This window comes from Ursus arctos, unplaced genomic scaffold (assembly GCF_023065955.2).
Source record: "Ursus arctos isolate Adak ecotype North America unplaced genomic scaffold, UrsArc2.0 scaffold_33, whole genome shotgun sequence".
Taxonomy (NCBI): Eukaryota; Metazoa; Chordata; class Mammalia; order Carnivora; family Ursidae; genus Ursus; species Ursus arctos.
In genome coordinates, this window is record NW_026623019.1 from 4,235,506 (window position 1) to 4,250,163 (window position 14,658).

The 14,658-nt window shown below is 47.0% G+C and overlaps 1 protein-coding gene across 1 annotated transcript in view; it reads left to right on the forward strand.

The window, feature by feature from the left end:
- Window positions 1-14,658, forward strand: part of LOC113270144 (contactin-associated protein-like 3) — a 149,332-nt gene that overhangs the window by 94,256 nt on the left and 40,418 nt on the right. The window contains exons 12-13 of the mRNA XM_044391241.3: window positions 10,039-10,236; window positions 13,769-13,925. Of these exons, the coding sequence (XP_044247176.1) occupies window positions 10,039-10,236; window positions 13,769-13,925 (355 nt within the window). The remainder of the gene's footprint in view (window positions 1-10,038; window positions 10,237-13,768; window positions 13,926-14,658) is intronic.

The following is a 14,658-nucleotide window of genomic DNA, read 5'->3' on the forward strand; positions in this document are numbered from 1 at the left end:
GAACCAACCACATAAAAAAAGCTTTGCGAAAACCTTTGCAAGCCTTCAAGCAGAGGGAGTGCTCCCCGGGGAGCCTGGTGTGCTGGACAAACGCGGGTGGAGGGCCCAGAGGGTGGCCCTCAAGTCATGAAGCTGGAAAGTGACAGGTCCAGGACTCACACTAGCAAAGCAGTTTGGGCCTTTACCCAGCATGCTGTGCCAGGAGGGAGCAAGTAGACCGGAGAGTGGGGCCCTCCCGTAACGGAGCCAAGACAGTGGTGGCGCCGAGCAGGTGGGAGCGGAGGAGCGGAGGAGGGGAGGAAGTCAGAGTCCAAATCGGTGGACGGGATGTGCCTGGAGGAGGACAGTCTTCTGTTTGGATCCGAGCCCTGAAAGCAGGGAAGAAGCAGGTCTGAGAAGCAATACCAGGATTCCCGCGGTGACTAGGTGAAGTTTGGGTTGCCTGCTGTTCGTCTAGTGAGCGAGGACCTGTTGGTCATAAAAACAAGTGTAACGTGTCATCTGAAAGCCCACTGGGTGGCTGTAACATCCTCAGCAATACGAACTTCTAAAAATACACTGTGGAGAGTGGCCTTACAAATTAACTGAACCGACTAGCCGGCTCCCATTTGCTTTGCGGTGACTGACGGACGCTGCCCCGCATCCCACAGCAACAGGGGGCGTCTCTGGGTCCCCACACCCCTGTGCACTGGCCACTGAGGGGCAGCTCTCCTCTGGGCAGGCACAGATTCTGGGGCCGCGTCCCAGGAAAAGCTGTGCTTTTGTGAAGCTTCCCAAGACATTCTGATGTACACACAGTTCAGAAGCCACCTCCATGGGGCGGAAGATCTCGGTTTCACCGCCTGCTCTGTGTGCACCAGAATTAAAATGGAAAGAGAGCAAAGCGCGTCACAGAAGGGACAAATAAAGCCAACGCAGATGTAAAATTCTGGGGCCAGTCTTCATTTTTCTGTCCAGGACCATTGTCCTGTTGTTCCCGTTTGTACAGGCGGCTGTGGGTGAGATTTAAAGAACCACCACAGCGCTGCAAAAACAAGAGTCGTCCACATACCTTAAGACGGTATCGAAGGCAGTGATTCTGTAAATGAACCATCAGCCAAACTCTCTAATCCTGGAAAGTCTTAAGAGCTTTAAAGCCTGCACGTGTGCATGTGTATGTGTGTAGGAATTCATGAAAATTAGGGGTGATAATTTAATGATTGGTATGGTGTATGTTTTTATTATCAAGTCATACTTATAACGATGTATGTCTTCATATTACTTTGACCAAGCATTAAGTACAGATCATTGCATCACAGGACCTTTTGGAGAATTAAGTTTTTTAGAGACGTTTATAGTTGCCTTTCATAACAGAAAACTCCAGAAGTGAGTATATTTTATGTGATGAGATAAATGTTCTAAAGTTCCATGAATTAGGATTGGGATGGAACCTGGAAAACACACACACACACACACACACACACACGTGCACACAAAGCAGGATGGGGAGCAGGAGTTAAAAAATACTGCAGAGAGGATTTCCAAATAATGTTAAATGCCGAGGGTTTTTGTGAAACTCAAAGCCATAAGGAAAGCAAGATGCTAAAGGCAGAGAAAGGCAGAGGCCGATCCAAAGACAACGGATATTTGCAGAAGCTACACTGCAAGGTATTTAATCGAAAGTTTAAAAAATGCAAGGTGATCCCTGGGAAAATACAGGAATGAACCAGAGTTACATCGGAACGGTCCTTCCTGATCAGGATCCCATGAGGTGCCCCCTGACAAACCTCATTATTGACAGTGGAAGACCTGAGATCCTGGTCTTCTTCTCCCAGCCTGGAAATACGTCCGCTGTGGAGTACACCTTCTCCATGGAGCTACCACGCCTGTGGACAATTAAGTATCCTCTACTATAAACAAATGGAGAAACATGCAAAACACAGAATTCTAAACCAATGGCTAAAACTATATCCTTGGTAATAGTCTTCAAGCATCTAGTGCTGGAATATGCTCTGCATAAATTTTAGTACCTTTAGTATAAAAACTACAAAAACAGGGGCGCCTGGGTGGTGCAGTTGTTAAGCATCTGCCTTCGGCTCAGGGCGTGATCCCAGCGTTATGGGATCGAGCCCCACGTCAGGCTCCTCCGCTGGGAGCCTGCTTCTTCCTCTCCCACTCCCCCTGCTTGTGTTCCCTCTCTCGCTGGCTGTCTCTATCTGTCAAATAAATAAATAAAAATCTTTAAAAAAATAAATAAATAAAAACAACAAAAGCAAAAAAAATAAACTGCTTTGGAGGGACTGTTTGTGTCATTTGTTAACAGATCCCCTTTCTAAGCAGAAGAGACAGAACATAACTTCTTGGATGGCGGAATGAGAGATGTGAGCTCCATGGCTCTCCCCCCGGGAGAGTGGGGCTGCCTGTGCCCACCTGAAACCCTGCGTGTTGTCCTTTGCTGTGTTCGTAGTTGCGCTCCAGAAGCTGGTTCCCAGACGTGGCGCCATGGGAACACTTGTCGCGGGGAGGAGACGGCATGCAGGCGGAGCAGTGACTCCACATCAGGTTCAGACGAATCAACAGGGGGCTTGATGAACAAACCGACGACTTGGTCTGTTGCACACCTGCCACTCCCCCGCTCAGATCCTGATTCATGGACTCAATGTGTCAGTAACCCAGCACTCCTTGCTCGTTGTTACCATGGACTCCATCACGGGGATGCGAACCAAGCCACGGTGTTTCTTAAATAGCCTTCTTCCTGTGACAGGAATTGCGACTGGCCTCCCGCCGGCAGCGTGGTGTGACAGAGGACAGCCCAGTTGCTTCACATACAGCTCACATTAATTTAAAAACAGCGCTCTCTGGAAGGGGCACCAGTCAAGCCACGCTGCTATGCTTTGTATGTTTGTGTGTTTGTATAGATGCTCTGTTTTTCACCTCTGTCTTCTGCAGCAGTGCCTGTCTCAGCACAATCAGACACCTCCCTTTCCAGTCACACATTCCATTCAGGCGTTCATTCACTCCTCCTCCACACTTGACCGCTATGCTGTGGGCTTCCTGGCGCCACACCGTGTCTGAGTAAGCAGAGGGATTGAACTTCTCTCACAGACCCTCAGACTAGGGAGGGAGACCGATGTAATTCAGCTAACTAAACATATTATGAATATTATAAGTTTGCATTTGCTTTTTTAAATATAGGCATACCTCATTTTATTGCACTTTGCTTTTTTGCACTTGGCAAAAATTTGGAAGCAAATTGAAGGTTTGTGGCAAGTCTACCAGCACCATTTTCCAACAGCACCAGCTCACTTTGTGTCTCTGTGTCACATTTTGGTAATGCTCACGATATTTCTAACTATTTTGTTACAATTATATTTGTTATGGAGACCTGTGATCAGTGATCATTGGTGTTACTACTGTGGTTGTTTTCAGACACCGTTAACTATGTGCATCCAAGACTGTGAGCTTCATTGGTACGTGTTGTATGTGTTCTGACCGCTCTACCAACTGGCCATTTCCTCATCTAGGTCCCTCTCTGTCCTTGGGCTCCCTGTTCCCAAGACACAACAGTATTGAAGTTAGGCCAATTTATAACCCTACGGTAGTCTCTAAGTGTTCCACTGAAACAAGGGCCACACGCCTCTCACTTTCAATCAAAAGCTAGACATGATTCAAGCTAGTGAGGAAGGCATGTTGAAAGCGGAGGCCTCTTGTGCCAGTTAGCCACGTCGTGAATGTGAAGGAAAAGCTCCTGAAGGAAATGAGAAGTGCTACCTCCATGAACACAAGAACAATAGGAAAGTGAAACAGCTTTTCTGCCGATGTGGAGAACGTTTAGTGGATAAAAGGTCAAACCAGCCACGCCATTCCTTTCAGCCAAAGCCTAACCCAGAGCCAGGCCCCGACTCTCTTCCATTCTGGGAAGGCGGGGAGAGAGGAGGAAGCTGCAGAAGACAAGTCTGAAGCTAGCAGAGATCGGTCCGTGAGGTTTAGGAAGGAAGCCGTGTCTGTGGCATTAAGTGCAAGGCGAAGCAGCAAGTGCGGCTGTGGGAGCCACAGCGAGTGATCCAGAAGATCTGGCCGAGCTCATGACCGAAGGCAGCTCCACTGACCAGCAGATTCTCAGTGTGGGTGCAGGAGCCTCCCACAGGAAGAAGATGCCATCTAGGACGTTCCTGGCTGGAGAGGAGAAGTCCGCGCCTGCCTTCAAAGCTTCCAAGGACGGGCCGATCGTCTGGTCGGGGCTGATGCGGTTGGTGACTTTTTACTTGTAGCAGGTGCGTATTTATCATTTCCCAAGTCCTAGGGCCCTTAGGAATTAGAGTAAATCTACTCTGCCTGTGCTGAGTAAATGGAACAGCAGGGCCTAGAGGACAGCACATCTGTTCACAGCATGGTTTGCTGAATGTTTCAAGCCCACTGTTGAGACCCGCTAAGAAAAAAAAAGATTCCTTTCGCATATCACTTACTCTGTACCTGATCGCACGAGAGTCCTGATGGAGTTGGACAGTGCGATTTGTGTTGTTTTCACGTCTCCTAACACAGCATCCGTTCTGCAGCCCATGGATCAAGGAGTCATTTCAACTGGCAAGTCGTCTTCTTTAAGAAATAAAATTTCTTGAGGCTGTAGCTGCCGTAGATAGTGAGTCCTCTGATGGATCTGGGCAAAGTCAATTGAAAACCTCTGGGAAGGATTCGCCATCGTAGATTTCATGAAGAACATTCATGATTCACGGGGAGAGATCAGAATATCAACATTAGTAGGAATTTGGAAGAAGTTGATTCCAGTCTTTACGGATGGCTTCGAGGGGTTCAGGACTTCAGAGGAAGAGGCCACTGCAGAAGCGGTGGAAATAGCAAGAGAACTAGAAGTAGAAGTGGAGTCTGAAGATGGGACGGAACTGCTGCGATCTCAGGATACAACTGGAACAGAAGAGTTGCTGCTGATGAATGAGCAGAGAAAGTGGTTTCTTGCGGTGGGATCTACTCCTGGTGAAGGTGCTGTGAAGACCGTTGAAATGACATCAAAGGACTTAGAATATCGGGTCAACTTAGTTGATAGTTTGAAAGAAATTCTACTGTGGGTAACATGCTATCAAACAGCATCCCATGCTACAGAGACACCATTCATGAAAAGCAAAGTCAGTCAATGCTACAAACTTCATTGTTGTCTTATTTTAAGAAATGGCCACAGCCGCCCTGACCTTCAGCAACCACCACCCTGATCAGTCAGCAGCCATCAACACCAAGGCAAGACTCTCCACCAGCAAAGAAGATTACAGCTTGCTGAGAGCTCAGATGACGGTTAGCATTTTCTAGCAATAAAGTATTTTCAATAAAACTATGTACATTTTTTTAGATGTAATGCTATTGCACACTTAATATTGACTCCAATATGGTAGAAGCAGAACTTTTATATGCAATGGAAACCAGAAACTTCTTCTGACTCACTGTTTTGCAGGATATGTTTTATTGTGTGGTCTGGAACCAGACCTGCAATATCTCTGAGGTGTGCCTGTATATTTGAACGCTTTTTGGAAACGTGTAAAAAAAAAAAAAGGCTCTGAGTGTGGGTTGGAGAGTTCCTTTCATGAACACATGCACAGCTGCTGCAGTATATATTTTTCTTTGCTTGGAAGGAGTTGTGATTTCGTTGTTCTCTGCTTTGCTCTGGAAAACCGAGATAGACAGTAAGCATGGCATCATCATATGTCATGCGTGGCAAGTTTTGTGTAACAATAGTATCTCTTACAGAAAATTCTATAATGTTGAAATGTTAGAATTTCTAAAGAGAGAGAGAAAAAAGAGCCGCTCTTTGATGATTGTCATCCACCATGACCGTGCATCTCTTTTATATTGGCTTTTGCCTGGAAAGAATCCTTCCTGCTCCCACTGAGGGGACATCATTCTGGCTGATTTCCTGCAGCTTCTAAAGAGAGTCCCAAAGTAGACACACCCAGCGCGCATGGGGACGCACCACTTCCGGAGCAGGTCCCGTCACTGCTCCCGAGGGGGAGACAAGACACATACATTGGGAAAGTTCATTTTCCTGCTGTCATCAGCACGGCCCTGCCTGCGGGTGGACAGGCAAACGGTCTCGACGAACAATAAAAGTAGAACTCTCAGACTGCGGCTCAGCCAGGAGCAGTTAATCGCCTTGGCATTTGAAGATGGCGAAAACAATAGTTTGCAGTCTTTCGATGCACCTGGTTCATCTCTCCATTTACCAAATACGGCATTGAAGGCTTAGAGAATTTTTCGACTTTTCCAAGCGCACAGATTGTAACCCATAGTCTCTCATTGACAATGACATGCTTCTCCGTCCATATCTAATTTTATAAGTATATACATAATGTTCTGTCTGAGGAATGAATCTGCTGTCTTGCTGTGTGGTGGGCTGAAATGCAAGGGGAGCCACTAATGACATTTCACGGTAATTGAGCACTTGGGATGCCAGGCGCGGGGCCAAGCACGTGGATCTGTTGCCTCAAGAGACTGTAAGTCGTGTTGAGGAAGTGTCCTTCCATGTTCAATAACAGGTGCCTACACTAATGAACGAGCAGACACATAAAGCTGCAGTTAGTGTGACCTATGAGTGAAAAGATCATCCTCTGAAATCCCAAGAGAAGAAGGCTATGAAGGAGCTACATTCTCTTGGGGGTGCCTAGCAGGGTCTTAGAGTACTGTCTTTCTTGTGTGGAAAATATTAACGTAAATCATGAAAAGCTCAAGGCCTCACAACTGTGACAAGAATGGCAGCCCTTATAAGGACCCTAATGCAAATATCGATTGGGAGGGACCCAAAGCGGTGGGGCTGAGACAGAACCACCCCTGGGCCTCTCCCAGGACCCGGAGGCTGCCTGTTTACAGGAGTCCACGCTCCCCTCAGTGAAACACAAACGTCAAATCCTCTTCGGCTCTGGTAGACAGACACCATGGCAGGGCCGTGCCTCCAAGATCTAGGTCAGGGGCGGATTGGAGCCACCCATTATCTTCCTCGGGGCCCCACTGGACGTTCACAGCAGCCACTTGGCCATCACCAGCCCTGGGTGCACATATGTGCACATCGGTGCCCACGATGAAGTTCAGTTTCCCCCCAGGAGTGTTTTCCTTTGACATACAGGCGAAGGCTCGGGTGCATGAGGCTCTCTGGAAAGGTCACGGACCTCAGCAGTCTTTGAGAACTTGACCTACTCAGAAAGCCCAGTGGCTCGCACCGGGTTGCTTAGAAATGCGTGGTGACGTCGTATCGTTTCCTGAAGTTGGGCAAGTGGGAGTTCCTGGGCTTCCCTTTCGTGTTCTGTGCGGCAGGAGCATTGGGCTGGGTAACAGGTGGCGGCCACCTGTTGCGGTGTTTCCCTCCAGATGGTAGCGCCGTGGAGTTCTGAGACCGTTCGGAGCCGTACCTCTTCCTCTTCTTTAAACTCGAGCACCCCTTTTCCGTCGGAAGAGATGCAGGCAGCTGGCTTCATTTCCAAAGGGTGGTATTTGGACCCAACTCGGACTTCATTTCAGGCCTCTGCGAGAAAGGGGATTTTTGCCTTCCCTTTCTTGAGATCAATTTCCAGCTCTTGAGCTGACCGACCACCTAGACAGGCATCAAGTGTCTTGTGATGGGGTCTTTCTTCTTCTTCTTTCTCAGGCAGATGAAAATGAGCAGAGCAGAGCATGCTTTGGACTCACATTTACCTGACTGCGGAAAATAAAGATCTGTTTCTTTTCCCCATTCGACCACCTGTTTTCCCCTAAAAGATGCCCGGTGTAGTTTAGAGATCCATTATACAGCGTAGGAAGTGTTGCAAATTGCAAAGGGGATATAATTTGGCAAAATAAAGAGAAACTAGGAGTGTCATATGATATGGTGAGTCAGTGTTATTTTTTTTATATCCTGCTTACCAAACCAAACCGTCAAATTAATTTAGGTTGATTTGCCTAAGCGAATGGTGGGCCAGGAGCCACGGCCAGCCTCCCTGCTTGTGTGCAGATGAAAGGCTCCACGGAGCTGGATGAATACGATATGATGTGGTCTAATTCAACAGTTCAAAAATCCTGTTCAGAATGTTCCCTCATTATGATTAATGTCCTCAGATCTCATTTGTGCTTCAAACGACAGTGAATAACAGCGAGGTATTTTTCCATCACGCTGGTCACTTAAATTCCTTGGTCTGTCTCCTCATCCTTGAGAGCTGAGGTTACGTTGCATCTCAAAGGTGCCTTCCCAGTTACAGTTCGGAAATCTATGAAAATCCTATGTGGTGTCACATCAGGGAAACATAATGTGCCCTCGTTTGGGGTCTTGGAAATAATATTTCTAGAAAGGGCAATCATTGAAATTTCTCTTTTTTTCAGAAGGCAGCTTTGAGGTTCTGTTCATGCTTTGCCTTCTCTTCTACTTGAAAAAGATTTCTCTGATTACATTTTAACCATGCAAGACCGGGAATCCATTATAGTGACCACTAGCCTGTATGAGCCACTCAGCCACAGCGTTTTTCTTAGTGCCATAAACCATGAAAATAAATGACACACCGACATTAGAACTGATGAACTCCCCAGCCGAGCACATGGCTTCTCCATGGCTGCTCTTACCCCGTTTCCTCTGATGGAAGAGACCCTGACCATGACTGTGAGTAGGTAATGGCAAAAAATAACACCAGGTCCATTTAAGTAATTTTCCAGGAAAATGTTGAAATATAAAATGTCTGGTGAAAACATGATTAAAGGGGGGGAAACCCCTGTGGGATTCATGTTGCTATAGGAACCCTCACAGCCCCTTCAGTGAGCAGAGAGGGGGTGATCTATTAAGCCTTTTTCCCTAACTGACTGTATGACTGCATTAGTCATGCTGACTCACAGTCTGTTCCTGTTCCTGCTAGATTCTGAATACTTGGCAATGTTTTTCATAGGCTAGAGTTCTTTCCATGGCCCTTGGGGTTCTTTTCCCTGGATCTCTGGATGTATTCGATGCATTGGGGTCTGTGAGCCCCAGTGTGGCTGTTAGGTTTTTCCCAGGGAAGGACAGTGGCGGGTCCCGCGGGGAGTGCTGTGAGGGTTCCTGGTAGCATTGTTTTGATTTTTTAACCTTGTTTAGGTAGTAACCATTAAAAGTAATAAGAACAAATCTCACATGACTGTTTCCAGCCCCTATAATTTGGAAATATGTAGACCGATCGTATATGTGCCAGAAGCACGTTACGGAGGAAGTTACATGACTTGATGTTGTAAGTGTGGTGGAGTTAGGACAACCTGAAGCCAGCCTCGTACCCACTGAACCATGGGCCTTTTACACTGTGGGAGGAGCTGTATTGGGGGGAAGGTCAAAGAAGGCGAGATGTTTCTCTTCTGTTTTAAACATTGTGGAGTGCTCATTCATTGTTTTTAAATCTCTTTTAAAAAATACAGGTCATCAATGTAACCGAACTATGTCAGAATTCGCCAGCAGACATTTGTGTGGCTGTGGTTACTGCTAGAAATAGTTACATTAACTACCCCGAGGCGCTGCGTTATTTAGTTCTGGCCATTGAATGAGTTGCTGACACACGATCAGTCAATTTTTGTCAAGAATACTTATTTCCTATCATTTTTCATGATCACGTGAGCTGCGTATTCCTCTCATGTGTCTCTTGTGTTTCATTGAGTACCAGAGGAAAAGATGTTCAGTTCAATGATGAATACGCTTATTAAATATATATATATATATATATATATATATATATATATACACACACACACACACAATAAAAACATAGCTTTCTTTTTACAGTAATGGAAAGAAATAAACTAAGGGACAAAAAGTTTTATTTATGACTCTGAGTATTATAACACGGAATTTTAAGAATTGGCCCCCCTGACAATGTTGACTGCGTTCAGGGTAAACCAAATTCCAGTAACGAGAGTTCCCATTATTAACAGTTCAACAGTGTCCCTTATGTTGGTTCCAGTCTCAAAGAGATCTGATAGCTACGAATGTAAGAGCCTTAATTCAGATAAAAGAAGTTTCCGACTTTCACATTTATTTTTCATTGCTCCAACCTTCCTCCCTCCCAACCCGTTTCTGCCCAGAAGACACCACCTGGACCTCAGTGCAGCACAATGGCTCCCACTTGGCCAGGGTCAAAAGCTCAAATGGAGAAAGCCCCCACCCTGTGTTTTTCAAGTACACAGCCAGCATGGACCAGCTCCAAGCCATCATTGACCGTGCGGACCACTGCCAACAGGAGCTGGCTTTCCACTGCAAGAAGTCAAGGCTCTCAGCCGGCCACGGTGAGTAGTCGGAGGCATCAGCCATCGTGCCTGCAGGTGGCAGGGGCCTGACACGGGTGCATGAGGACTTGTGGCCGTAACGCCCATGTCACAATCTGGAAGTTACAGAGATGCTTTTCTTCAGAGCGAAGAGCAGGGTCAATATGTGTTTGCTCCTTGCTCAAAGCTGTGAATGATCTGTGAAGAGTCTTCCCAGACTCAAGTGGGCAACCCATCAATGAACACCTCCTTACGAGGCTGTCGGACTGCTCGGTGCTCATCCACCACGAAGGGCGGCGACGCCTCGGTAATGTTTTATCTTAGAAAAGGTGGCCGGCATCACTCATGGCTTAGTTATCTGGAGGTGATTATTCCATGAGATTCTTTTTCATGGACTGAATGTAATTAGTCTTTTGGGTAATTATTTACTAGGGAGCAATGTTGGTATCACGCAGCTCCTCTCACACAACATACCTGCTAGTGGTTCATTTTTCATATCTATTCTATTCTTGAAAATTCTTTTTGGTTTCATATTTTCTTCCTTTGAAATACCTCATTTTGTCAGAACGTGCAAGCCCGCTGCCCTCATGACACTGCTTGGCTTTCAGGAGGCTGATCAGGCATCTGGGAGCGGAGTGAGTGGGGGGCGGTAGTCAGGGTCCTCTGAGTTCAGGTTCCAAACCTGTCACTCCGCGGCCCTGGGACTCATCCCTCAGAGTGTTTAGCACTCAGGCACTAACCTCGCCAGGACCTAATTGCACAACATCGAGAAAATGCGGGAAGCAAATGCTCCTTATTTGCATCTCTCCACTGTACTGGATGTGTAGTTAGCGCTAGAGGGCTTAGTGCTTACTGTGAGTTGATGCCTGCCGGATAGATACTGACCTAAACTGCTGTGCTCCCAGAGGAAGGGGAAAGCGGCCTCCTGGGGAGGAACTCAGTGCTTCGGAACAAGGCGGGCTGGGCTGTCGGGCGGGGAAAAGAGGAGGAGGCAGAGCAGTGCTGAGGCCAGCCGCTAGCGGGGTCAGAAAGCAATGCCACCTAGTGAATGTGGGAGCAAACTCATGTACACTGGAGTGTGGTCTGTCCCACAACCTGGCCACCACCCGGGTCAGTAAAGAATCCCCATACGGAGGGCCAGTGTCTCCCTAGTTGATTTGCAAGTGATTCCTTGATCGTCGTCCTTCCCATAGCAATATATAAAGAGCAACAGCAGCAATGAAACCAAGTCTTTAACTGGGGTTGGGGTAAAGATGGAACGAGGAGAGGCTTTGAAACTTGTTAAACACCCGCTAAAGAGACAAAACGAGGGACTTCATTATCTACACACTCGAGGTGGTTGCGTTTCTTATACGTTGCTACTGGAGAAATTGTAGTACAAGCCTCGTTTAGACAGACTCAGCACAGACCTGCATAATTCCAGAAGCTCCTAATTAGGGTGCAGATGAGGTAGGCCTAAAATAGTGTAGCCTAGTAGACCTTGAAATGGCTGCACTGGTTCACGGTGCATCATCGATAGACACGAATGGGCGTGCGCAGCACGATGCCACCTCAGTGCGAGGAGTGGCAGCAAGGAGGCTTCACCGGCAGCCTTCAGTAGAATGTCGCCGTGTGGGAACCACACCAGGCGGCTGCCATGTGCAGAGCGGGGAGCTTAAGAGCATCATAGAGTGGATTGGGAATGCGAATGTCAGTCGAAATCCACTTTTTCCCCAAGAATTTCCTTGTGTTCACATTCTCAGACGTTATCAGGACCCCGGGGTTAATTGTGAGAGGAGAGAACGCAGGGCTGGGGCCTCAGTGTCCGCAGGCCCTGGGTCGTGTGGTTTTCCAAGAGCGCTGCTGGGGGGCAGTGGGCCTCAGCTCTCATTAGGGTCCGGCGGCCTTTTTCCTGCAGCAGCTCTTAGGTCTGTGTGCTGTAGATGGTTTCAGGGGGTGTGGTTCTGGGGGGCTAAAGAGGGAACTCAAGGACAGCACGTGTTGATTCCAGGAGACTGTTCAGTCTCCATACTGTGAGCACTGAGGTCCACAAGGATTGCCATTGTGGCCAGAGTGAAGGACAGCCAACCAAGGGCTGAGGTGTTGGAGGCTGGGGAGCCCTGTTCCCTTCCCTTTCAGCCTCTTCTTCTTCTTTGTGTTGTTCGTAATGATTCCTTCTGCAAATTCTCTCGATTTCTCAAAGAAATCTCGGATGGAGCCAAATGCATTCTGTACCTTTAACAACACTTGCTGGTTCTTACTCTATAGAGAAAAGGAAAAATTCAGATGTAAACAAACAATTGTGCATCTGTGTGCAATGATTTCTTCGCTCCTCCATCTATGAAAAGAATGAGTGTTGAATAATCCCATGTTTAAAATGGTGTTTTGAAAAATATCTGTTAAGTTGAAAAGATCTTCCACCCCCTAGAGATAAGTTTTCAACACACTGAGGATAAAAAAAAAAAAAAAGTTGCAGACATTGATTTCTTGGTGCACATCTCACCCAGCGGGCCTGCGGTGGGCGGTAATGAATATGGCCCCGTGTGTTCACCGGCTGGGAGGCTCTCGGCAGAAGGTGAAGTCTCATCGAACAGGGAGCCGTAATGAGCAGTGGCAGTTGTAAGTTAGAGAGAAGGTGGGATGCGTTCCAGGTTCCCCGTGGGGGCCAGGTGGGGACAACCTGAGAGTTTGAGGGCGAGAGCATGCTGAAATGGACAGGCATCTTTGCGGGCCGATTGATGGAGGGATTGATGGAGGTTGCTTCCATTCTCCTCCCGCTCTGATTCTCTGTTTATGAGGCAGTTCCCCTCCGCCCTCCAGAGGGCCCTCCGTCCTAATCGTCCTCACCCAGGTGCCCTGCACTTCTGCTCTGGGGAGCTGCGGCGGCCTCCGGCCCTGTTGGTGAGCTGTGGGTTTGCCCTGAGGAGGACATTGTGCTGAAGCATCGAGCTCTTCTGGCCTCAGTTGTCCTGAGCCCAGGACCTGCCTCAGGCATGAAGGAGACTTGTCAGGGCCATGTCTGTGGTTTCCAAATACAAAGCTAACCCACTGAGTGCAAGAAGAAGTGCATTCCTCCACGAGACTTTTAAGACTTGACAGGATAGTACTAGTGTTTTTGGCTAATAGATAAGAAATCCATATTTTGCATCATAACGTTACATTCTTTCAGTGGCATTTTAGGCTCTCGAACAGATTTGGGATTCAGTGTATAAATTACTCTGGTTTTCTTTCTTTCTTTTTTTTTTAATGACAGTTCTTCTTTGAATGTTATGTCCAAATAAATGATGTGATTGGAGTCCTCAAGAGAAATATGTAAATATCATGCCTGAATGAGTGAGGGACCACTTGCTCATTTTCTAATAAAAGTAAAACATATGGTGAGAACGTAAGTCTTGATATGGAAATATTTTTTAAACAGTTGGAAGTCCTCTTAGAAATGATCCTGTTGCGGAGTTAACATCTGCTCACGTCTAAAATTGTCTCTGATTTAAATAGAGGGGAGTAAAGCACGATACTGGGGAGGCAGGCAGTGGGGGGCAAAGTAGGTGTCACCTTTCTCATACTTGTCTTTCAGATGGAACCCCAGTGAGCTGGTGGGTTGGAAGAACCAATGAAACACACACTTACTGGGGAGGTTCTCTGCCTGATGCTCAAAAATGTGCTTGTGGATTACAGGGGAACTGCCTTGATTCTCAGTATGACTGCAACTGTGATGCCGCCCGGAGTGAATGGTGATTTCCATATAATTTCCCTGCGCAAACTGTAATTTTATTGCTTAAACTATGTACCTTAGGCAGACATTGGACAAGACAGTTCTAGAAAGAGAACAGATTAAAGTATGCCCTAGCCAGGTCAAGGTATAAGCTTTGATGTGTAAGTAATCTGAAACCTAAAGTGTTAAGGTAGCTATTTTTGTTTGTGAATAACTAATCATATGTCCGTTTTTTTTTTTCCTAATAAGACAAAATAGGAATACCAGATTAATGTTTCCCGTTCACTGAAAGTACAGTATCAGACTTCTTAAAGTTAGGTTTAACCTGATTGATGAAATGACTGCCCCGTGGCTGACCCAGGCTTGCTTGCTCCCCTCCCTCACTCCCAACTGCATTTTTAAATGGCCACGTAGGGGAAATCAGATAAGGCCCACAATGCACGAAAGAGGATTATGGAACATAAACCTCTCCCTATTGTTGGAGGTCTCAGAAGGCTTCCAAACCCCGAGAGAAGGTGGAAGAGGACAGATCTTTCAGCTAGCACTCCAGGTAGCAACAGATTTGGAGTTCAGATTTACATGGTCCTAATTAAGTTAGCATGGCCACAGGTTGGCAGTACCAATGGCTCATCATAGAATTAGATGACATTCTTGCTGGAGGCCTGCCCTCCCCTAGGATTCCCACAGATAAAATGCCACCACACACGAGCTCACAGTCAGTGCTACACAGCCCCAGGGGACAGAAGCGGGAG